At 34.2% G+C, this 26925-nt stretch overlaps 2 protein-coding genes across 2 annotated transcripts; both read left to right on the forward strand.

The window, feature by feature from the left end:
* Positions 1-8123: 8123 nt before the first annotated feature.
* On the forward strand, positions 8124-12880 carry LOC109183333 (transcription factor UNE10). Its single transcript, XM_019333422.1, has 6 exons — positions 8124-8592; positions 8708-9410; positions 9743-9847; positions 9973-10038; positions 11860-12264; positions 12433-12880. Exons 1-6 carry the CDS (start codon positions 8483-8485, stop codon positions 12511-12513), a joined length of 1470 nt encoding a protein of 489 aa, XP_019188967.1. The 5' UTR covers positions 8124-8482; the 3' UTR covers positions 12514-12880.
* A 9644-nt stretch (positions 12881-22524) lies between these two features.
* LOC109186593 (expansin-B15-like) lies at positions 22525-24125 on the forward strand. Its single transcript, XM_019336647.1, has 4 exons — positions 22525-22672; positions 23105-23217; positions 23357-23544; positions 23804-24125. The coding sequence occupies exons 1-4, from the start codon at positions 22525-22527 to the stop codon at positions 24123-24125; spliced, it is 771 nt and encodes a 256-aa protein (XP_019192192.1).
* The last annotated feature ends 2800 nt before the right edge of the window (positions 24126-26925 follow it).

Genomic DNA, 26925 nt, shown 5'->3' on the forward strand with positions numbered 1-26925 from the left:
TCATGATCCAGATTTTTTTTTTTTTTTTTTTTTTTTTTTTTTTTAAATTCTTAAATTTAATAAATTGAAATCCAAATATTGGGTTCTAGATCTGAATCATAACCGAAAACTTTTAATTCGATTGCTATAGTGTCTGGTTCAGTTCGAACCGAACGTTGTAATCGCTACATATACGCAATAATTAGTTGGAGAAGTAAAATAAATAAAATGTTTACTTTAAGGGTAGAAATGTCATTTTTATATATTAGGGGGAAAACCACCACTTTTAAAATAATTGAGGGGGCTAATGTGCTTACATAAATAATTGAGGGGGAGAAAGTGCTATAAATATATAACTTAGGGGGAAAAGTGCCATTTTCCCTAAATTTAATAATAGTAGTAAGATAATTTTGTCTGATAAAAATAATAGTAAAATATTTGTAGTGCAATGTAAAATCAATAAGCATACATGCATGCAACACCGATTGGCACTCCGTATTTAACTATTTATTAGTGATTTGGTCCTTACTTTTATTTATTATTATTATTATTATTATTATTATTATTATTATTATTATTATTATTATTATTATTTTAAAGTGATAATTGTACTTTTTGTTCTTGAGTATGTCATAGACCAAATGTAAGTTTGGTCTCTAATTATAGAGTAAATGACATTTTTGATCCTACACTTATAGTGGCTTGGACAATTTTAGTCTTTTATAAAAAAAATTTGTCATTTTATGGACAGAGTTATTGTGGCGAGGACATTTTTGGTCCTCCGTCTATATTTCTGTTAGATAACCGTATGAGAGAGGGGCATTTACGTCAATTTAGGCTATCTCCTTCTATCTATTATATCTATGTGTGTTTGGCGGCTTCGATTCTCCTTCTATCTATTTGATTAGTAACCTGTTTGGCGGCTTCGATTTTTCGACAATTTCTTCGTACAACTGCAACTTGGACTCTCCGACTCCTTCGAATTATGACCGTGAAGAAAACAAAACATTCATAGATATAATAGATAGAAGGAGATAGCCTAAATTGACGTAATTACCCCTCTCTCAGACGGTTATCTAGCAGAAATATAGACGGAGGACCAAAAATGTCCTCGCCACAATTAGGCCTGAGCATCGGTCGAGTTCGAACGGATCGGATGGCCAATCCGTCCATCCGATCGGATTTCGGATTGGGGAAAACTACCCCAATCCGTTCGAATTAAGAGGGAAATCCTCTTGGATTTCACCTGTTCGGATACGGTCGGGTTGGGGTTCGGATTTCGGTTTGTAGTCGGATTATAAAACATACCAAAAAAAAAAAAACTTTAAAAATGTTGAAACTTAATAAGTAATATTGTAATAACCCTAAACTAAATTACCAAAGTTATGTAGACATTTACATACATAATTACATAATTACATATTGCAGTTCAAAAAGTAAAAATGAAGTTCACAAAATGAGAAAATCAACAACACTAAACTACTAAGTACTAAATACTAATTACTAAAGTACTCAGCAGTCAGCATTCAGCATTCACCAATCAGCCTTTAGCAATCAGCATTCATCCATTCCTCATCTTCCTGCTCAATTATAAAACCATTAAACGATTTAAACTTTAAAGCCAATAAAGACAGAGAAGTAGAGAACTAATAATAATTAATAAGATAGGCTCAGATTGCTTTTTTTCATATCATTTTAGAGTTGGGGGGAAATTGCTTCATGAGTTTTGTCTCAGAGCAACATACCAAACACCCAAAGTCCTTTTAATTCAGACAAATGGTGGAAGCATCATCATAGCCATAATAACTAAACAGAAAGGAGAATATGAGAGGAAGGGAAGTGATATACCAGAATTCCAGAGATGTAACTGAGTAAGGGGCTAAGGCCTAAGGGCAGCAACATTTATAAAAAAGTTACCAAGCCACTTAGCAATTAGCAATTCTGGAATCTTACCTGAGTTGCCTCAAAGAGTCCACACATTTATCAATCAAACTATACAGAAAGTCAGAAAGCAATGTTATATAAAAGTATTACAGCAATTGTTGGGAGTGTTCCAACAGCACTTGGTAAAGAACCAGCAGCTCCAGTGGACAATTCTGCACAAAAAAAAAGGATAAACAAAAAAATAGTTTAGAATAAAGGTAACAATTAACAATTTCTAAAGTTGAAACCTAAAAAGTTAGAAAATGTACCCTTCTCTAGTCTTTCAACATCATCCAAGTTTTCCTCAACAGAGATTGGATGATTGGGTGCCCTCAACCAATCTTGTGCACATACTAGGGCTTCAACAATTTTAGGAGTTAAGGAACTCCTAAAGGGATCTAATACCCTACCACTAGTACTGAATGCACTCTCAGAGGCAACAGTTGAAATGGGAACAGCCAGCACATCCCTTGCCATTCTAGAGAGTATAGGAAATCTATCACTGTTAACCTTCCACCATCTTAGGACATCAAAGTCCACATTTTCTTCATCTTCCACTAATTTTTCACTTAGATAAATCTGGAGTTCAGTTTCTTTACTGCTTCCACCAGTCTCCATTCTCTGTTTTTTAAGCTGGCTTTTCATTCTAGCCTGAGGTTTTCCAATTGAAGTTTGAGAATGGACAGGTTCAGATTTGGTAGGTTGCACAGTAGGGGATGCAGACTGCACATGGTAGGTGGCTGTATAATCATTAAACAGCAGAACCATAGAAGATTGAACCTTTTCAAAGCATGATTTTCCTTTTTCATCACCATACAACTGGGCAAATTGGGCAGGCATGTACTCAATCTTATCCCTAGGATCCAAAATATTGGCATAGAATATCAAGAAGTTCATTTTTTCAGGATCTCCCCAATATTTTTCAAATTTTTGTTTCATATGGGACCCCATTTCCTATAAAACAGACATAACACAGAAAAAATTAATAGATGCATACAAACACATTCAGAAAAATGTTAACAGTTTAGTGTTTACCTTTTCAGAGGTTGAAACAGAGTTAACCATGTCATCCAACATGCAACCTAAGTCAGAAATCTCAGAAAAGAAAGTATTTGAAGTGACATAGAGAGAACCAGATATTCTCACAGTCATCTCATAGAAGCCTTTCAGGAAATGGACTAAGCTTTGCACAGAAAGCCAATCCATAAAATTTGGAATAGAATCAGATAAGTCAGCATTCAATGAGGCATCATTCTCATAAGCTTCAAAGGCCCTCTGGTATTGAAGGGCAGTGTTAAGCATCATGTATGTGCTGTTCCATCTTGTTGGAACATCAAGTTGTAATGTACATTTGGCTTCCACCCCATTAAGCACAACAATCTCTCTAAACTTCTTAAGTCTGGCAGGAGAACTCCTCACCCATCTCACAACATCTCTAACTTTCTTAACAGAAGGACCTGCATATCTCAACCCATCCTGGACCACTAAGTTCAACACATGGGCTATGCACCTCATGTGCATATATTGAACCCTAACAGAAGACCCACCCCAAGACAGAAGTTTGTTCTTGAAAAACCCCAAAGCTGTGTCATTTGAAGAGGCATTATCAACAGTAACAGTGAAGACATTTTTAATCCCCCAATCAAGAAGACAACTCTCAAGGGCTTTGGCTATGTACTCTCCCTTATGAGAAGAAATTGGGACAAAGGAAATGATCTTTTTTGTTTAGCTTCCACTGATCATCAATGAAATGTGCAGTAATGCACATGTAATTGATCCTTTGGACAGAGGTCCATGTATCAGTGGTCAAGCTGACCCTTTGGGTGCTCACCTTAAACAACTCTTTTAGGGTTATTATCTCATCTAGGTAAATCTGATAAATGTCTCTAGAAATGGTCCACCTAGAAGGGATTTGAAACCTAGGACAAGCAACTAAAATGAATTTCCTAAAGCCATTTCCCTCAACAATCCTAAAGGGAAGTTCATCAACAATGATCATCTCACACAATGCCCTCCTAATAGCCTCTTGGTTGAAAACCCAAGTCCCCAAAACCCCCTCAGAAGCTTCTGTTCCAGAGGCATTAAAGGTGAGAAGAGACTGCCTTATGTCCTTACAATGAGGATTTTTTAGGCAGGCCTTCATATGGTTTTTCAAAGAGGAAGTGCCATGCTTTTTACTTTCACATTTATAAATTTTGGCACAATAAAGGCATTTGCCCTCAACTACTGGTCCCTCAGTTTCACCTTCAGCAGGTGGAGCACGGATCTTTTCAAAATGATCCCATACTATAGATCTAGACTCCACCTCTTTCCTCTTCTTTGTAGGAACAACAGGAGGAGAAGGCATAGGATTTGTCTGAGGATTTCTCTCAGTACCTTGAGCTTCTACTCCATGCTCCTCATCAGTTGAGGTTGGAGGGTGTCCAGTTGCACTGATGCTTTCCATCTATAAAGATGGGCATCAGTATCCACATTTTAGGGAGATTACAAATCATACAATCATATTAAAGCTTCCACCATACAATCATACATAGAAGTATTACATATTACACTTCCACATATTGAACAAAATCAGATATTCAGATAGTCACAGAGAACTGAGAGAACTGAGACCACATAAATTACATAATAAACAATTAAACATACAAAGATATCCAGAATCAGACACATGGACATAGTAGTTTGTGTCATCATTTTTCCAGATTTAACAATTACCAATTAAGGGTCATACATCCATAAACTGATAGACATAATAACATATACAATAATACAAACAAATCCAGATTCAGGAACTCAGTCCAGATCATCATTATCTGGATTTGAGTTAAGGGCTTCCACCAATAAATGGAAATTCCCACACTGGAGATTTCACATTTTAGCCTTTAACTCGGATTGTTAGATTACAAATTTGCATGGCATAAAATCCAGATTTCACAAAATCAACACTTAAAAATCAGTTTGTAAAAGGCTTCCACCAACAAATAGCATAATATATGAATATATCACCAAATATTCATCACAGACTCATTGTAAATGAAGATATATAAATTATAAAACTAGGGTTTACGATTTACTTGATTTCTCCCAAATAATCCCGGGAGAACAAGGGCTTCTAATCACCAGTTCACCAGTAATCACCACGGCTTCCACCACTTTGACTCTCAGAGACAGAGAGTAAGAGATTAGAGATTAGAGATTGTAACGCTTCGATTCTGAGAACCCTGAGATTAGACAATAGAGATTAAGAGATTAGAGATTTAGAGATTACAGATTACAGAGTAAGACTGTAAGAGATTAGAGCTTAGAGAAATAGAGATTAAGAGATTAGAGATTTACTTTACGGATTTACAGAATTAGAGATGACTGATGCGTGCTGAGTCTTGAGTTCTTGACTCTTGAGAGAACTGAGACTCTGAGAGACTGAGAGTCTGAGAGAGTGAGACTCTGAGAGAGTTGAGAGTCTAAGAGAGTGACTGAGTGAGAGTCTGAGACTCTGAGAGAGTGAGAGACTGAGAGAGTGAGAGAGACAGAGAGTCGAGAGTCGAGAGAATGAGAGATGCGATCTCAGATCTCAAACCCTAGGTCAGCTGCGCGGATGAGAAAATGAAGACCAAGTGGTGGAAGGCATGTATATATACATTGATGGAACGACGCCGTATTATACAAGGCCTTAGGGAACCCTAGGATAGTTCGGGTGGTCGGACGGGTCGGTTGGCAAAAATGTACACCCCATCCGAACCTTCTAAACCGACGCCGTATTGAATGGCGGATCGGGTAAGGAGAGTCGGGTACGGGTATCCACTCCGATAGCCAAGCAGTGGGGCGGGTCGGACGGGTTGTTCGGGTTGGACGGGTTTTGCACAGCCCTAGCCACAATAACGCTGTCCATAAAATGACAAATTTTTTTATAAAGGACTAAAATTGTCCAAGCCACTATAAATTTAGGACTAAAAATGTCTTTACTCCTAATTATATCATGATTTGCAATTATTACAATTTAGGTCCCTAATAATACTCCGTATATTTCTAAGGATAAAAATAATTAGTTTTGTGATTAAATAAGAGTCAAATTAAAACAAACAAACAAACAAATAAATAAATAAATAAATAAATAAATAAATATATATATATATATATATATATATATATATATATATATATATATATATATATATATATATAAAAGGAAGGGATCAGGTGTATTTGAGACTTCCCGTGCGGTTGTGCGGGTGGACGCACGTTAATAAGCATTAATCTGACGCACTTAAAGGACACAACACACGCACATTAAGCACACAAACAAAACACCCTTCAGAACACAACCTCACGCATGTTAAGTACAAGTCTCAAGCATGTTAAGCACAAAAACACACGCACCTTAAATTTTAAAAACAACTTAATTACATACATTAAGTACACACTCACGCACATGAAGTATACAACTTACGCACATTAAGCACACGACTCACGCCCATTAAGCACAAACTCACGCAAAAATTAAGCATAAAACTCATGCACTTTAAAGTTTCAACAACAACTCACATTAAGTACACACTCACGCACATTACGCACATTAAGTACACACTCACGCACATTAAGCACAAAACTCACGCACATTACGCACATTAAGTACAAAACTCATGCACATTAAACATTACACGCTCACGCACATTAAGCACAAATCTCACGCACATTAAGCACAAGACTCACGCACATTAAGCACAAGACTCATGCACATTAAGTACAAAACTCGTGCATATTAATCACCCGCACAACCGCAAGGAAAACACTTAAATGTACCTGAATCTAAACCTATATATATATATATATATATATATATATATATATATATATATATATATATATATATATATATATATATATATATATAATGCCCCTCTATAATATATCAATTATCAATGTCATCCATGAATTATAAGTGGTGTAAATGTTGTTCCTCAATTATCAAAACGGTGCACATATAGCTGCTCCTGTAACGGACATGTGGTTCCCTGTTAGTGTACGACACTGTTAAATCGGAGTAAATATGTAATTTAGTTGTTTTTTTCCTCCCTCAATTTGAAGTACCAGCGATGGAGGGGTAGAGAACCACAGGTCCGTTACGGGAGGGGCTATATGTACACCGTTTTGATAATTGAGGGGCAACATTTACACCACTCATAATTTAGGGGTGACATGGATAATTGACATATTATAGAGGGGCATTTTTTACAATTTCTCTCTCTCTCTATATATATATATATAAAAGAAGAACATTTGTAAATATATTCCTATATATATTATGTGTATATATATTCTTCCCCACATTTCATTTTCTACATTTATTGCAAATTTTGTTATCTCGTTTTCGTGCAAATTAAATGTAAGATACCGAAGTTTATATGAAAAAAGAAAATTCTCTATATTTTCTCTCCACACGTGTCGCCTTCGCAGGCCAATTAATCGACCCTTCCTGAGTTCCACTTTCATTCATTCATACTAGCTGGAGCTGAGGTCCCTCCACAGATCATTCCAACAACATAAGAGTTGCAAAGTCAATCATGCCTGCTCCACACAAACGTTCATATCATTTACTGATCATTAGCTTAATAATTAGGTTTTTGTTTAGATCGACTCCATCATTACGCGGTTTGGACACCATTCACCTTGGTTATACTAGCCAATTAAACTAATTTTGGACAAATTAACTGACTGGACCTAGTATGATTTTTGTACATAAAAGTTGCGAATTTGATTCTTGCAAATATTCTCTGGGTTGAATTTATCTCTCATGTGTGATTTGCAGACTATTACATACGAATTTGATTCTTGCAAACACTTTCTAGGTTGGGTTTTTCTTTTTTTTTTTTTGGAGGGTGTGCATGTACTGGATAAACATATATATAACTCATGATCTTAATATAAGAGAATCATGCAACACCCAGTCACTTGGTCACCGTTCTCGGGGCAGATAAGAACCTTTGTTTGAGATGTATATATTTTGAGAAAAGTGATAGGTTGGGAAGTGGTGACGGCGGCATAACCTATGAATGTGTGACACACACATGTATAGTTTGTGAACTTATATATACAAGAGAATACGGCTAAATTGAAGTGATGGTATAAGCTAGAAATAGATACATACATGGAGTGGAGGGCGGGCATCTAATGATTGAGCAATACAACTTTTTTCTCTTTGGTAGTTTTCACTTTTAAAAATTTTCAACTGGCAGATCAGAAATGCCTTACCCACCCACCCAGATGATCTCTTTACAAGATACCCTAAATATGTAATGGCCAATAAGAATACTCTGTTTCTCTTTCAAACCCATGGACCATGTCCCCCTCCCATCCCTTTCACTTCTACCCTTCTTCTTATCCTCTGTATAATCTCTGCATTAAACACACCACCCCCACTTTCTCTTTCTCCATGAATATGCCCTCCAATCCCACATATTATGTTTCCTTTTATAATAATAATAATAATAGTGTGTATGTAACTCCTGAGTTCTGGCGAAATTGTTCTGAAAGACAGTGAACTTTTTTCACGTCACAGTTTTAAATTAAACTTCGTATTAAGATGACTCAGTGTGTTCCTAGTTGGGATGTTGAGGATAATTCGACCACGACGGTGACGATTAATGGCGTTGCGCAATCCGGGTCTAGTTCTTTTGGGGTGGATGTTCCTTCGTATGTATAGTAATCTTTTTTTTTTTTTTTTTTTTGAGTTTTTCTTTACCTTTCTGCCATTATTATTGTTTCTTGTTCTTGTTAATCTAAATAAGGTTTTTGTTTGATGTTGCAGGTTGGACTATGAAGTTGCGGAGTTGACGTGGGAGAATGGGCAGTTGGCGATGCATGGATTGGGGCCGCCGCGGGTGCCGAGCAAGTTGCTGGCGGCGGCGTCGGCGGTGAAGTATACGTGGGATAAGCCACGCGCCGGCGGGACGCTGGAGTCGATCGTGAGCCAGGCGACTTGCATGCCGGCGACGCACGGGAAGGGTGGTGGTGACGGGGGTAGAGGAGGGGGCGGCGGGGAGCTCGTGCCGTGGTTTGACCACCACGGCGGCGGCGCCGGGGATAACCCCGCGGCGGCGGCGGCCTCCGTGACGGTGACTATGGACGCCTTAGTGCCGTGCGCCAACAACAACAACAGCAACACTAACACTCCCGCCGCCACCGCACGCGTGGCGGGGTTCTCCGGTCTTGTGGGGTCGTGCAGCGGCGCCGGCGCCGCCACCCGGGAAGCCAGTTTAGCACGTGTGGGTGGCGCCGCCGCCCACGACTGGAGCAACAGAGGCGCCGACCAGATGAGCATGAGCGGAAGCGCCACCTACGGCCGGGATAGCCAGCAGGTGACAATTGAAACGACGTACGATAGGGATTTGGGTACCGAAGCCTACACCTCCGCCTCCATGGGCTCGCCGGAAAACACCAGCTCCGATAAACAGTGCACAAATAAGTCCAATGATGACAATGATCACTCCGTCTGTCACAGCAGATCTCAGGCAAATACACCCTCATTCTTCACGTTTTAAAATCTTGAATTTTAATTTAAGCCGGTCAGCTATAGACAATATAGTTGTCTATTAATTTTCTTCATTTGAGTCAGTTAGTTATTGGTCAGTTTATCCTTTGTCCATTATAATCACAAGACTGACTTTATCTGTCCACACAGTTGAATAATGGCTACTGATTTTCCTTTGTCATAAAAAAAATAGAGAAATTCAACATTTTTTTTTTAAAGTTATAACTATGCAAATCGACACCTTATTAAACATTTCATGAAATTCCAAACACATAAAAATTGGGATAAATAATTTTTTTTTTCCCTATGCAGAGGGAAATTGGTAGTGATGATGAAGACAAGAAGAAAGGAAATGGGAAATCCTCAGTGTCAACAAAAAGGAGCAGGGCTGCTGCTATTCACAACCAATCTGAAAGGGTAATTAATATACTAATTTCCCTTTTCTTAATCAATTATTAGCTGAATCATATGACATGTTGCAATTAAGAATTTGTTCTGTCGGAGGAAGACTAATTGCATGCATGCATGTTATTGATTACCAGAAAAGAAGAGACAAGATTAACCAAAGGATGAAGACGTTACAGAAGTTGGTTCCAAATTCTAGTAAGGTACCAAGTAGTATATATTATTATTTTTTTGAGTACATATATTATTATTATTCTTATATGAAACCCCACTTTTTTATATTCGATACCATGATTGATCTAATAGGAATCTTATTACAATCGTAATCTTAATCTTGATTAGCCCAACTTGTTTCGAATGGTACGATATTGCTTGGATATTCGATGCTGACAACTATTTCAACCTTACCCATAAACTAAATCCCTCCTTTATTAGCCTGTCTGGGTGCTTCTTTAGTTACTTGCGAAAAAGTCAACATAAGATTGTAGAATACTTTTTAGTTAAATTTTAATATTTCCCTTTTATGAAATTTATAAAAAAAATATTACATGTCAAGTTATTATTATATGTATCGATATCTTGTGTAAAACGATCTAATACAGGAATTACTTTCCATGAAATATCAGTTTTCAGTCTTCTTTATTAGATTTAGGTGGGAAATAATGGATTAAAAAATAGGGGTAATCGTGTTAATTTGATTTCATTTTGACGGATGTTATGGGTGTTTTAACGACGGTGTATACTGGGTAAATATATTTTTGTGTAATAGTTGACAAATCACAATAGGAAGACTTGTGTGATGGGTTCGATCAAGAAGATGTTTGTCAAAAAAAAAAAAAACTGTAATATTTTAGTACGAGATAATATTTTATCCACCGATTATTCTTCTTCAAATTAAATTCTTTTATCTTTTTTTGGGTGACGTGAGAAATCCCACAACAACTACACAAGGATATGCACGGAGTAATTATCAATGAAATATGAAAATGGATTTGGAGACAAATCAAAATCTGGGGGTTTTAATGACTGAAAATGATGGCACACACTCTCTCTCTATATATATATATATAAAGAGGTAAAACAGTAGTGAGGGTGGTCCACGAAATATGATACGGGCATAGCACATGTGGCGTAGGAAAAGTTTGGCAATAGTGTAAGGATGCTAGTCCACACACGTTACGTTAAGGAGTGGAGACAGGGCGACAGAAGGGTGTTGGTTGTGTACACAAATTTCATCCACCACCTAAATACCTCTCCTCCGACGTAGGACCGACGACAATTCTCATCTCCGGGAAGGTTGTCTCCGGTCAATCATGGCCATGCATGTGGCGTGTCATCTCATCTCAGTTACCCTTTCTTCAATCTTGACTATATATAGTGATGATAGCAACTTAACCCCAACCCCCACCTGATCCACCCCCCATCCATTGTATCAATCCACCTTTTATCTTGTCCTATCTTCCTTCTTGCTGCCCTACCCTGCCTGCTTGGTTAACAATGATGTTACTATGATATATACGAACTCAAATTTTAACTATGTAACGATTAGTGATTTTGACTAGCTAGTTTACATTGAGTGGCAATTAGTGTGCACTTGACTCGACTAATTTCAGCCAAGTTGATTGGACAATTAGTCTGATAACTACAATTAATTTCTTGTGGAAGGCTTTTTTAGTTCGAGCTAGCCAACTATGACCTATGGGTAATTAACCTAAGTTAGTTTATCTCCTTGTGATCATGTTATTAGGGTCACAGGGATTTGAGGGTCGCCCACACTTTGCCCTTAATTGGACCAGTTCGGTGCGAATGAGGATTAGTTCGAGTATGATACGGGCTTAAACGTGCATCTTATTACAGTTAGTACATGCTCACGAGTCACGACACCTCATGGCTTATAAAAAAAAATAAAAAAATTATGTGATCAAATTGAGGGAAAAATCTTTTTTATCTAAATTTGAGTATAAGATGTACTTAGCATGGCATATATTTGATTGAATTCATAATTTTTAATGATGTTTTTGCAGACGGATAAGGCTTCGATGCTGGACGAAGTGATAGAATATCTGAAGCAGCTTCAAGCGCAAGTGCAGATGATGAGTAGGATGAACATGTCGCCGATGATGTTCCCGTTGGCAATGCAACAACAGCTCCAGATGTCGATGATGGCGCCGGCCGCCGCCGCCGCCATGGGAATGAACATGGGGATGGGAATGGGTGTGATGGACATGAACAGCGTTGCCGCCGCCGCCGGCCGTTCCAACATCCCCGGAATCCCTGGTCTCCTCCACCCGGCAGCTGCTAGCGCCGCCGCCGCCGCCTTCATGCCCATGGCCGCCTGGTGGGAGAACTCCCTCGATCGCATGCCTACCGCCGCCGCTTCTTCCATGATGCCTGATCCTTTAACCGCATTTCTTGCTTCCCAATCTCAGGTACCTTTTTTTTTTTTTTTTTTTTTCTGAATATTTATTAATAATTGATAGATATATTTTGTCACAGCTAAAAATCTAAATTGAAAAATTAGATTGTATATTTATATTATATATATTATATATTATTTCCAACATTAATTCTAAAGAATTATTGCTTTCGAATTGCAGCCAATGACAATGGATGCTTATAGTAGGATGGCAGCTTTATACCAGCAGTTTCAACAAGCCCCGGGTGGTACCAAAAATTGAGTTTTGAAACTCAACGCATACTCTCGAATAGCAGCTGCAATTTTCTCAACTCATCATTAAAAATTTAAGTTTTTATTTTTGAAAAAAGAATTTTAGTAGCTGAATTGATCTGATTAAGTTGAAGAAGATCGGTACGTGTGATTAAAGGAAGCAATATATATACTTAAGAATTGCGTAGGTTGTTACAAGGCTAGTTTCACTCATCGCGGTTGTGGGATTTCTCGTAAATTAAAGAATTGTGTAGGCTGAGACTGTATATTCATCAGCTCTAGCTAACCCTATCATGAATATTCTTTAAGATTACATTGTTGAGTTCAATAATGGTTGTATAAAAGATATTTGATGATGACAAGTCATATTTACATTATTACATGTATACAATTAACGAGGTCAAGATTGGTGTTTGTTGTGTTTGACGTTGAAATTTTAGTTGATATGAAAAACGTTGGGAACAAGACATTAATATAAACTTGGAAAATGTTTGGTACGAAGCATTAATACTTTACTATAGACTTCTTCAACCACTCCATGTGTGATTCACTGCTTGACCAAACACTAGGGTATAGTAACCCTAACTAAATTGGTCCGACACTTGATAAATAACCACATGTAAGGTTTTAAGGTCGTCTCTTTCTGAAGGTATTGGTCAGTTATGGTCAACCTAGCTTGATTTATCTCATGCATTGCGCCATTGCGTTACTTTGCAGGCTAAGGTCAGAAGGTGGGCTTCTTCGTTTCTCTTTTTAATTTGTCCCGTTTTATCTGTCACATTATTATTCATTGATTAGATCATGTCTTCTTTCTTTATTTTTAAAACACATTTTCTTATTAACATTAAACTAAACATTACAAAAAAAAAAAAGCTGAATTGTAAATAATTTAAGTCAAGTTTAATTAATACAATATGATAAATAAAATTAGATGAGAGCTCACATGACACACCTCAAATTGTCAACCAACCTAAAATACGTTCATAAGCTTTGTAGAGTGCAGAATTCAAATCTTACCAAAGATTACACTAAAAAGGGAGGTATATAGACTTGGTTGTGTTGTGGCCAATCTGGGCACAATATACAAGCATTTGGTGACATATAAACTAGTTGAGATACATCTTGCGATTTACCTACTTCACCTGTTTTCTTGGAGTGTATAGGACCGTTAAGATTGAGGTTTAAATGTATTATAAAATGAGATGAGATTAACATAATATTTAATGTACAATTTGAATGATTTCATTTTTATCCATATAACAAAGTAAAGTAATTGATAAATAGTAAAGGTATAATAATATATGAATAATGAAGTGATTGAAGGAGGAGAAAGCTAAGGGGGTTTATTTGTTTGTATTGATGGCAAACAAGACACGCAAAACATGCAATGTCGGGCAAGAGAAGAACACATAAATGATTGCAGTTTAATTTGTTAGTCGACTCGATATATCATCGGGTCAAGCCTTCCATCTCCACACGTTTTGCACACACTTAAAACACACACACTCTATCCTACACGTACATCCAGTGTTTGCAATAATCTCGCTTAGGTACCGATTAATCAGCGCTTAGGCGCTAGGCGCGGGACGACAGCCTAGCGCATCACCATAATCGGTGGTCTAGGCGGCTGACTAGGCCGCCTAAGCACCGCATAGGCCGCTTAGACGCTGACCGTCTAAGTCTCTTGGGCACCGACTAGGTTGCCTAGTCGGCCAATTAGCTATTTTTTTCATTTTTTAAAAATGAATTATTTCACTCAAAACAATATTATTTTGAACAAAATTAATAACTCTAAAGTGATCAAACTCTAAATGTTTTTAGGTTAATATTTAATATTTTAGTATTAACTCCAATCTTAAAAAAATTAAAAAAAAATTTAAACATATTTTTAAAAAATAAAAATATACGGGCGCCTAGCGCCCCTTGAGCGACTAGCGATTTTTTCAACCATGCGTACACCTACATATATGTATGTTGTGTATATATAGGTATGTATCATACATACCTTTATATGTATATTTGTATTTATATGTTCTTTTCAACCTTTTTGTATTTGTATTTATATTTCTATTTATATGTTGATCTGTCAACCTTTTTCGGTAATCATTATCTCAGTTGATAAAACATCTTTCTCAAAAAAAAAAAAAAAAAAAAAATCCCTCTCACATTTTGTCTTTTTTATTTGGAATAAGGGTCAAATAGGCCATCGAACTGCACACGATAAAACAATTAGGCCATTGAACTTAAAAAATCAACACTTAGGTTCCTAAACTAATCAATTTCAAACAATTCTTCCAATTTGAAGGTTTCCAACAGGTCAACAGGTCATCTCCCAAATTAATTATTTTTTTAAAATATAAATTTTAAAAATTAATTATTAAAAAAAAAAAAAAACTGGAATCCAGCCGGAGACGACCGTCTCCGGCTGGAACCAGTTTTTTTTTTTTTTTTTTTTAAATTTAAATAATTAATTTTTAAAATTTAAATTTTAAAAAATAATTAATTTGGAAGGATGACCCGTTGACCTGTTGGAAACCTTCTAATTAAAAGAATTGTTTGAAATTGATTAGTTTAGGGACCCAATTGTTGGTTTTTTAAGTTCAGTGGCCTAATTGTTTTATTGTGTGCAGTTCGATGGCCTATTTGACCCTTATTCCTTTTTATTTTTTATTTCTCTCTCTCCATCAAAATGATGAAATAGTAAAAACAATTCGATCCTCCAATTGTGCCTCCTAACGGATGCCTAACCCGCAAACAAAGTCAGACATCTTTTCAAAGCTTGAAAAGTCTACCACACAAAATAACAATTATGTACTAAAAACCTACAATTTTATTGTAAAAAATTAGTTCAAAATTAAAAATTATAAGAACCCATAATTTAAAGTGTCTTTTGGTAGAATGTATTGTTCTCAAACAATTAAATTAGATAAAAAAAAAATTTGTTCAATAATTTGTAAGACGTACATACAAAATGGGTGGAATTATTCTTCTTCCTTTTTAAAAAGTTAGTATTTTTCTTTTAGTTGCTAAAAGTCCTATCTAATAATTCTTCACCACATCTTACAGGCGTGCAATCCAAGCCAAGTTGGATGATGACGCATGCAATCTGAGCTGAGGTAGATGATGACATAATGCACAACATTTTCCTTTTCATTTTCCTCTTACTATGTAGACCCTTTGCATTACTCACAACTTCTTCAACTTTGAATATAATGGAGAGATTATTATTTGTGCATTGTTTTATGCGCTTTCAATGTAGAGGTTTCAATTGAAATTGCGATCATTCAAGTACGATGATCATACTCTACCCATAATATTTTTTGACATTTATATTATTTGATTGATAATATCGGGCATGTTTTGATTGATTTGAAGCCGGTTGGCTTCCATTATGTATATTAACTGTGAGGCTAGGTTGTTATTGTCGTATTGTTTTCGTCATGTTGTTTTGAATTATTGAATTTGTCGATTTATTTTAAATATAAAAGTCAAATCTTTCGTGTATGATTGCTTTATGATGCTAATAAAATTTTGTGAACTAGTTTTTTTTTTTTTTGGGAACTTTAATCCTTAATATATATATATATATATATATATATATATATATATATATATATATATATATATAAGAAAAGATATAAAACACACACACACACATACTTCTGTATAGAACTAAACCATGAGAAAATCTGTGGGAAAGCTTAAGGCACGAGTCATGTATTGTACGCAATGTAAAGTCAAAATTTTACTTGTTTGCTTATGGCAAGTGGCAATTTGTATATATCCTTCAAAAAAAATTGAATATATACCTAGTAAATACATAAATAACATGTTAATATAATATTTAATTATTTATTAGACTAACATCTTCAAATTTAATCTATCTTCGACTACTAATTTACTCACAAAATGAGAATTATTCTCACCCCAGACTCCCACATTCCAGCCGGACAACACAATAAATTGATAAAAAGTTTTAAATTTTGTTGTTTTTTCTATAATTCTAAATCATCATATTATTGTATATGTCTCATATGATATTTGAAAATATATAACAAGCGGAAGAGTACATAATGTTGTAGAGTGAGTGGAGCAGAGTGACAAATTAACACTTGTCTTTGTGATTTGAACTTGAACTAGGTTCGTTGAGTGCGTCGGGGTACATATATGTGTAGTGTCATTGTTGTATAGTACTAGAGTAATTTTATAAATGTATTATTAGAGCTAATTCTCTATAAATATGATGCTCCCATGGATGTAATTTTCCGTACTTAAGCATCAGCCGAACCACGTAAATCTTTTTCTTCTATATTTTTCAGTTTTTTGTTCGTAATATATATATATAGGGAAGGGATCAGGAGCGAGGAGGGCTTCCCGTGCGGTTGTGCGAAGAAATGCACCTTAAGTATGAAACTGGCGCACTTTAAGTACACAACGCACGCACATTAAACACACAAACAAAACACCTTAAAAACACAAACACACGCACCTTAAGCACAAAATTCACGCACGTTAAACACAAACCTCACGCACCTTAAGTAAAAAATTTACGCACAATACTCACCGCAGAACCGTACGGGAAACACTTAACCCCACGGGAACCTAATTATATTTATATATATATATATATATATATATATATATATATATATATATATATATATATATATATATATATATATATATGCAGAGTACTATACACATGATGACTTTTCTGAATGAATATGCAAGGCAAATGCCAGTGATCTTTGCTGTTTGATGCAGTGTAGGGGACCCCAAACATATGAAGACCAGAAAAAGTTGGATATGATAGAATGAATATGATTCTTATGTCTCCACCCAATGCCATCCATCTAGCCGTCTTTTCCTGTAGGTTATGATTGAACTCTATTATTATTATTATTATTATTATTATTATTATTATTATTATTATTATTTATTATTATTATTATTATTATTTATTATTATTATTATTATTATTATTATTATTATTATTTATTATTATTATTATTATTATTATTATTATTATTATTATTATTATTATTATTATTATTATTATTATTATTATTATTATTATTATTATTTTATTATTATTATTATTATTATTATTATTTATTATTATTATTATTATTATTATTATTATTATTATTATTATTATTATTATTATTATTATTATTATTATTATTATTATTATTATTATTATTATTATTATTATTATTATTATTATTATTATTATTATTATTATTATTATTATTATTATTATTATTATTATATCTCCCAAACTATTTCTCTTGTCGTGAATATCATCCTTATATCTAATTTTAGTAATTTCTTGTATCGCGTTTAAGATAAGGTCCATATGTGCATAAACACAATTGCGACACATACAACTAATAACTTGGGCTAATATAATAAATTTTCACTTTACACTAGTGACAATTAATGTAAATGGGCGTAAATGGTATTAGGGTTTGTACACTAAATATAAATTGGTGTGTACGAGAGGAATTCACAGTTATTACTCTAGAGTGTGGACTGAATAAATCGTGTCTTGTAACTCTAACTGGTAAAGAACTACATGTAGCTAGGTGACTTGAAATTTGACCAATTTAGAGTTCAACTTTATATTTGTTGGAATAATAAATGTAACAATTGTATATGCGTATAAATGTTATTAAGGTTTGTACGCTAACGATAAAATATTTTATCGAAGGGCTACGTACGTAACTATTTTTTTTTTTTTGGGTGATGCAGAAAATCTATTGATGTGTACTAACCATGTCTTGTGATCCTAGCGGACAAAGAATCACCAGGATATAAACTCATTCATAGCTGACTGATGACTCAAACTGAGATGGTCAATATATAGATCACTTTTACTAGCAGTCGAATTTAAAACCTTGTATTGTGATTATCAAGTTAACAATTGACAAACTTGATTAGGGTTGTCCCGTGTACGGTATTATTGGTGTTAGTAAAATGTAGTGTAGGGTGTTGATTACAAATGATTGGAGAGTGAAGCAAACGCTTGTTCAATTGGAGTACCACATATTGCCTCCACAAAAATCTAGACCTAGTTGGTCCTTGTACGTTTCTTGTTTGTCAACCTCATTGTCACTTCAATCCCAGACTAACTTTCATGTCTGATTTGAAAGTATTTATTGTTGTACCTAGCAACTACATGTGGCCATATTAATAATAAGTGGCCATATTATAATGGAACATTTATTCTCTATTATTAACTTTTACTCCTACACTTAAAATTTTGATTTAAAAACGTTTACAAGAGCTCACATAAAAAGAATAATCTATCAGTGCTTGTCACATCAGGGATTAAATTTAAGAGAGTAAGATTTGGGAGTACATGTAATAGAATTCTATTGTAATATTTTTGAGTTCTACTACACGTACTTTCTATTTCTACTCCCTGATGTGACAATGGATGACTAGTTATTTTAATCATGTGGGTCCAATGAAAATGACAACATCAAAATTTTGTAAGAGAATCCACATTTGTGGATTTATTTGTTTTTTGCAAACAAAAAAATAAGGGCGGATTTTTTTTTTTTTTTTTTTTTTTTTTTAAATTTGCTTCCTCTCTCATCCTCACTCTCTTTTCTACATGGACCGATAAAAATCACTAAAAATCTAGTAATACTACGAATGCTCTAAGAGGGGATAAAAGTTGGGAAGAATAGAACTTAAGAGTAGTAGTAGTATTTTCCAATATCTTTTGTACTCTCAAAATACTTATAATTAGAAGTTACTGTACAATTTACCCCTAGAAATGGTATTCTTTGCCAATTGTTATCTCGTAGGATGGCTGTGATTTATTGATATGAGAATATGTATTCATCTGCCACAAAATGCCAAGATTGTACATAAATAAGCTAGGTTCTACAATTGCATTATTGATTTCCGATCTTTCACTATATTTGACATGGAAGATACAAAATAGTAAATATAGAGATGATTACGATTCAAATTTACTAGTTCAAACTAAACTAAGTACTGTATAGAAGCACAATTAAACCCGTACAAGCGCTTGTTTATACAATCAACGTCCCCGACATCTGCGTCCCAGCTACTTTGGACGCGAATTAGCCTTAACGTTGGACGCGAATGACTGTGTTTCTGTACTAGTGATCGGTTCTAGTTGCGATTCATCTTGGCACTAAAAGATTGAATCCCGCCTTGAGGTTTGATTTTCGAAATTTTTTAAGATGTGGAATCACTATGAATATAGGAAGGAGATTTATTGTTGGTTCTCACAGTAAGAATGAGTTTGTGCTCATTATTAAACTCTATATTCACAATTACAGAATTCTATGTTCATAATTACTGAACCATATGTTCATAATTATCAAGCTATATATTCATAATTTTTGAACTTCATATTCACAATTATTAAATCTTTATATTCATAATTACAGAACTATATGTTCATAATTGTGTTCACAAATTTATGTTCATAATTTTTGAACTATACATTCATAATTATGAACATTTTTGGAACCCGGTTCCACAGCATAATTTGCCGACAACCAACTACAACAATACGACTCAATATGAAAAGCAATTCAGATTACTGGATTGGGCTGAATGATAAGAAAATGTTTGGCTAATATAATGGTAGAGATTATTGGGCCTGATGAATAACATATATAACAGCCCAATTAACATTTAAGATTATTGGATTGGGCCGAATGAGATGAAAGCCCAAAGATTCATTGAAACAGGCCCAATTGATTCTTTAATGGCCGGCATAGGGGTGTTGATATATGGCAAATTATATCGTGCACCGATTATGCACCGCGTATCAGAACGACGTCGTTTTGTTAAATGAAAAGAAATGGTATTTGTTTTTCGCCGTTCTGCACCCTTCGCAAAAAGTAACTCTATTATTTAGATTCATTTTGTATACACTGCAGTTTTAGTTCAACACAACTACAGTTTCATTTTGATATAACTACAGTTTCATTTCGATATAACGTAACTACAATTTCATTCGATATTTATAGACTCAAATATGTGAAAATGTTATTTAATTTTATTTTATATACACTATAGTTTTATTAAAACGCAACTACATGATCATTTTGATATAATTACAGCTTCATTTTACATTATATACTCAAATATGTGAAATGTTATTCAGTTTCATTTTATATACACTGCAGTTTCATTTCACCACAACTAAAGTATCATTTTGATATAACTGCAGTTTCATTTGATAATATAAAAATAATACGTAACGGTAGTGACAATTGGTGTTTAATACACCAAATATGCGGACTCCGTTAACGATAAATGACGAGCCGTTTCTTTACATAAAGAAACGGCGTCACTTTTTTACCGAGGTGCACGATATAACAACTGGTTGATATATACCATTAGGAAATTCCTTCAATTTTACTACTCCGTATTTTATAAAGGAAAAAGGACTAATTAGCCACAAAACTATACACTGACTATCAGCTTAAAATGTAATCCAAGTAAAATTTCATCTGAAATAAAACACATTATATTCTTTAATTTAGTATCGTACTCAACACATTCAAAAGGTTATACGAGATTATAATACACATGTTGCTTAGAGGCTTCCCGCACGTGGGAGAGAGCGTGTTGAGTATATATATAATATAAACATAAATGTATAGTCTAATTATAAACTTAGACTTTTAATTAGTTGTGAATGAATACATCATTTAGTGCGACTATTTGATTTTTAGTTTTTTAAAAAGTTTAGGTTAGGAGATTTGTTGAGTGTTAGTGACTCTATTACAATGCAATATCAGTTCATAACTATTTTCTCAACCTACTAAAGCACAAAGAGTCAATACCGCCTCTATTAAGACTCAAATCCACAACCTCCCATATAATATTATTTATTTCTCTTAGGTTAGGAGATTTAAGAGAAATAAATAATACTATATGACGGTCACTTTCTACTTCATATTTACTTTTGCTAGTGTGAGATGCCAGGTTTTTTTTTTTTTTGTTTTTTTTTGTTTTTTTTTTTCTAAATAAAATGTTTATTTTCTTCCATCGATAGAATTTGAACCTATGATAAGAGCTATACTCATTGGAATTACACTTATCATTTATCAAGAGGATGATGAGAATTTAGCTGGTGAGTACAATATATAGTTCTAATTTGTCCACATTAGCACCCAAAACAAAAATTATTATTTTTTAAAAAATATATCATATGCTTCTGAATGTATTTTTATCTGACCTCTCATATAAAAGAGTCACTACATGCCATCTAAGCACAAAATGTTTCGCATTCAATTTCTAATTATATTTACATTTATGATATTTAACTTGAAGTTTTCCTTTTTCAACTGCTACTGTACAATTAAATAATGTTCCATTTTGGTGTTCAAAAATGATTCCATTATTCCATTTTTAATCTAAAATAGGTCACATTATTTTTGTATAAATTTCGTTAAATTTTATTTAACATGTGATGAAGAGATTTCGGATATCTTCAAATAAAGTAATAATGAATATTTTATCTTCAAAAAGAGCACTACTCAAGTAAAAAATATAAATGTATAGTAGTCAGTAAATCCAAAAATAAAATATATTACCATTCTTCCCATAAAATACATTACCATGTGAAGAGATTTAGGATATCTTCAAATAAAATAGTAACAAAAAATTAACATTTGGAAGAAAAAAAATCAAGCACTATTAAAGTAAAAATACAAATATGGTCAATAAATCCAAAAATAATTTAATTAATTAATTTCAGAAACTTATTTTTAAAGTAAATATAGCCAGTTATAGAATTTAAACCCTAATAAATTCTCACATACCATTTAATTTGAGAAGAATATAATAAAAGTTCGAGTTGGCATTGCAATAACAGTTATACTCCTCCCTATCTCTATATAAATAACTTGTTCATCAAACCCAACTCCACACAACTTGGAAGTGAAATAATCTAAGCATAATCACATATTAGTCTCTCTTTCTTTCTTTTTTTTTCTTTCAATTTTAATATAAGTAAATCATGGTTTATTTCATTATTAATTTAGTAATACTTTCTGTTCTTTCAATTTCTTGTTCTTCCTTCAATGTCTCCAAACTAAAATCTTTTAACCGTTGGTCTCCGGCCGGTGCGACGTGGTATGGCCCCCCTAGTGGCGCCGGAAGTGATGGTACGAAAATATATGATAAGAAGCATTTTTTTAGCTATTAATTTGCGTCTGTTGTATCTGTATCTATTGTATAACAGACGAAAAAAGGTCTGTACAACAGACGCAGAAAGTTATTTTTGTACTAATGACTTGCGCGCATTCATAAGGTTGAATATGAGCGCAGATTTTGTTTTTATTCACTCTAGTGACGAGAAGTTGGTGAATATATGTAAAGTAGCATGCATTACTATCATAAAAATTAAATTTATCAACGAAAGATTTGTAGGTAAAAATTATTGAAACTAGTAGTATTTAGAGTGTGTTTGGTTCATGAAGTTAGACACAATAAATAAGAACGAAAATTATGCACATTATTTGGTTGATAATATTCATAATATTTAAAAGTTCCCAAACAATATTTTAAATTAAATTTGATGTATGGAAAATGAATAGGTGGAGCTTGTGGATATCGAAACACGGTAGAACAACCACCATTCTCTTCCTTTGTGTCAGCCGGTGGCCCTTCTCTATTCAAATCTGGCAAAGGATGTGGAGCTTGTTATGAAGTAAATCAATTTATATAACAATTAAATATTTAAGAATATAATATTATTGCAATATTAGTAAAATAATTTTATTTTTCAATTCCTTTGGAATTTTTTTCAATATATTGTTATTAGTATTATTTTGTGTGTGTGTGTATAGGTGAAGTGCACAACAAATGCAGCTTGTTCAAGGAATCCGGTGAGAGTGGTTATCACCGACGAGTGTCCAGAATGTGTAAAGGAATCAACTCATTTTGATTTGAGTGGAACTGCTTTCGGAGCCATGGCGGTTTCCGGCAAAGCCAATCAGCTCCGTGCTGCCGGAGTCCTCCAAATTCAATACAGAAGGTAATCTTAAATTTGCACATGCATTAGTGCTAACTAGTCAACCAGCTTGGTTGCGAGTGGCTATGCACTTTTGTTTGGTAAGAGAAGTCGGGAGTTCGAATCTCTCTAACCAGCCAATTTTTTATTTTTTTTTTTATTTTTTTTACCATTTGTTGATGTAGTTGGAGTGATTAGATCAAAATTTATATACTTCTCTTTCTTTCTCATGTATTAAAAAAATTGTAATTTCAAATATTGTTGTGTGTGTATATATATAGAGAGTTCCGTGCAGATACCGGGGGAACACGATGACCTTTCGCGTGGATTCAGGGGCCAACCCATTCTATTTAGCGGTGGTGATTGAATACGAGCCAGGCGATGGCGACATCGTGGCCGTTCAACTGAAGCAAGGCAACTCCCGCGCTTGGACCAACATGCAACAGTCTTGGGGAGCGGTGTGGAAGCTTAACTCCGGCTCGGGACTAATCGCGCCGTTCTCCCTCAAGCTCACCGGTGACTCCGGCAAGACTATCGTCGTCAACAACGCCATCCCGGTTGGGTGGAAGCCTGGAAGAACATACCGTTCTGGCTATAAATTCTGATGATCTGTTTCATTAAGTTTTTAGTTTAGTTTACGTGTAATAACAATAATGTGTTCTGATGTGGGGTCAGATGTAGAAGGATTAGATAGTCACGGTCAGGACGGTGTGTTTCTCACAAAAAATAATGATATGTTTAATTAATGAAATTCAATTTTAAATTTATTTCAATTAATTTGATTATGCATCTCAATTTAATTGTGTTGTATAAAGAAATCTTTATTAGGTTGAGCGGTTCACTCCTCTAATCACTTTAATTGTAATTTGTTCAAATAATTTTTTGAAGGAGTATTTGCGTGTCAGAATAGCCTCCAATTCAATTACTCTTCCAAAGACACCCTTCATTAATCCTATTGATTTTATGATCTAGGTAGTTGATGACCAGCTAACACAACTAGTCGAAAACAATAATATATATAACAGCCCAATTAACATTTATGATTACTGGATTGGGCCAAATGATATGAAAGCCCAAAGATTCATTGAAACAGGCCCAATTGATTCTTTAATGGCCGGCATGATCCACACAAGTTGTGTGAACCATATTTTGTCTACTGTAAAATAATATACATTCAGTACAAAAATAATGTACATTGTATTCAGGGGATGTACATTATTTTTGTTCTGAGTGTACATTATATTGCATAATGTACATCCAGTAAAAAAATAATGTACATTTAGTATATTAAAAAGAGTTAATACCCAAAATGGTCTCTCGACTATGCCATAATTACCAATTTGGTCCTCAACTACCATTCTTACCCAATTAAGTCCTCAACTATGTAACTTTTACTCAATTAAGTCCTCAACTATACAATTCTTACCCAATTTAGTCCTCAACTATACAATTCTTACCCAATTTAGTCCTCTGTATTAATTTGACTGTTTGTTGACTGTCAAAAGTCGGGATAAAATTATAATTTTACAAGATTTCTCCTTTCTCTCCATTTAGCAGCGCCAAACCATGCAGCAATACACTCTGATCAGATTTCGATCGTCAAAAAATCGTTGGAAATCAAATTCATGGGCTATCCGATGCATAACCACTACTTCGATACTGACAGGTTTAGAACCCAACCGGAGCTTATTGCTACATGGTTTGGCGCTGCTAAATGAGGAGGAAGGAGAAAACTTGTAAAATTACAACTTTATTTCCACTTTTGACAGTCAACAAACAGTCAAATTGACAAAGGACTAAATTGGGTAAAAATTGTATAGTTGAGGACTTAATTGGGTAAGAATGATAGTCGAGGACTAAATTGGTAATTAGGACATAGTCAAGGGACTATTTTGGGTATTAACTCTATTAAAAATGTACTTTTTCTTATGATCCACATAACATTGTGTGGACCATGGTCCACACAATAATTTGTTGGGGTGTTGATATATACCATTAGGAAATTCCTTTAGTAACCAACACGGTTGGTGTGGTGGTTCAGCACTTCATCTCTTAAGCATGAGGTTGGGGGTTCAATCCCGACCCATGTGAATGGAGTAAATTATTTATTCGGCTATCAACTGGAGGGATGCCTTTGAGCACTCCTTTAATTTTACTACTCCATATTTTATAAAGGAAAAAGGACTAATTAACCACAAAACTATACACGGACTATCATCTTAAACAATCGTTATGCCATGGAACCGTGTTCACCATCCATGGTGAACGCGGTCCCAACGGTAACAGCACCGTTATCTTCTCTCTTTTTTTTTTTTTTTTTCTTAATTAACAGCGCGACTTTTCTTCTTCATTTTCACATTTCGCGGTTTCACTTCCTCTTCGCGCAAGCTTATTCAACACTCGTTTGGGGCTTTGGGCCATGGTGAACACGTTTCCAGGGCATAATTTGCGCATCTTAAAAGTGTAGTCCAAGTTAACCACAAAACTATACACGAACTATCAGCTTAAAAGTGTAGTCCAAATCCAAGTGTCAACTTAAAATTTCAATTGAAATAGAACACATTCTTTAATTTAGTTTCATTGTCAACCTCATGCAAGATCGAGATTATACGAGACTATAGTACACATGTTGCTTAGAGGCTTCCTGAACGTGTGAGAGAGTATGTTGAGTATATATATAATATATAAACCATAAATGTATATATAGTCTAACTATGAACTTAGACTTTTAATTGTGAATGAATATATCATTTAATTGAATTGAGACATATTTTCAAATCAAAGGAGACTATGAATAATGCAACTATTTGATTTTTAGTTTTTATAAAGAGTTTAGGTTAAGAGATTTAAGAGAAATAAATAACACTATATGGACGGTCACTTTCTACTTCATATTTACTTTTGCTAGTGTGAGATGTCAATTTTATTTTTTTTTTCTAAAAAAATGTTTATTTTCTTCCATCGATAGAATTTGAACCTATGATAAGAGCTATACTCATTGGAATTACACTTATCATTTATCAAGAGGATGATTAGAATTTAGCTGGTGAGTACAATAGTTTTAATTTCCACATTAGCACCCAAAAAAATTGTTATTTTTAAAAAAATATATCATATGCCATATTAAATTAGCACTTTTATCTAGAACAACACATTATTTTGGTGGACAGATTCTTTTGATCTGCTAAATCTTTAGCATCCTCGCAAATGCTGCTAAATACATTTTTATCTGGCTTGATCTCATGACTTTTCATATGGAGGAGTCATTACATGCCATCTAAGCACAAGGTGCTTGACATCTAATTTTTAATTATATTTCCATTTGTGATGTTTGACTTGAAGTTTTCCTTTTTCAACTTTTACTGTTCAATTAGATAATGTTCCATTTTGGTCTTTAAAAATGAT

This window comes from Ipomoea nil, unplaced genomic scaffold (assembly GCF_001879475.1).
Source record: "Ipomoea nil cultivar Tokyo-kokei standard unplaced genomic scaffold, Asagao_1.1 scaffold0188, whole genome shotgun sequence".
Taxonomy (NCBI): Eukaryota; Viridiplantae; Streptophyta; class Magnoliopsida; order Solanales; family Convolvulaceae; genus Ipomoea; species Ipomoea nil.

Excerpts from the sequence above, each read along its gene's own strand:
- LOC109183333 (XM_019333422.1), top strand. The coding sequence starts at position 8,483 with ATGACTCAGTGTGTTCCTAGTTGGGATGTTGAGGATAATTCGACCACG. Across the intron at positions 9,411-9,742 it reads TCTGTCACAGCAGATCTCAG|AGGGAAATTGGTAGTGATGA; the intron begins GCAAATACACCC and ends TTCCCTATGCAG. Across the intron at positions 12,265-12,432 it reads TTCTTGCTTCCCAATCTCAG|CCAATGACAATGGATGCTTA; the intron begins GTACCTTTTTTT and ends TTCGAATTGCAG.
- LOC109186593 (XM_019336647.1), top strand. The coding sequence starts at position 22,525 with ATGGTTTATTTCATTATTAATTTAGTAATACTTTCTGTTCTTTCAATT. Across the intron at positions 23,218-23,356 it reads GATGTGGAGCTTGTTATGAA|GTGAAGTGCACAACAAATGC; the intron begins GTAAATCAATTT and ends GTGTGTGTATAG. Across the intron at positions 23,545-23,803 it reads CTCCAAATTCAATACAGAAG|AGTTCCGTGCAGATACCGGG; the intron begins GTAATCTTAAAT and ends ATATATATAGAG.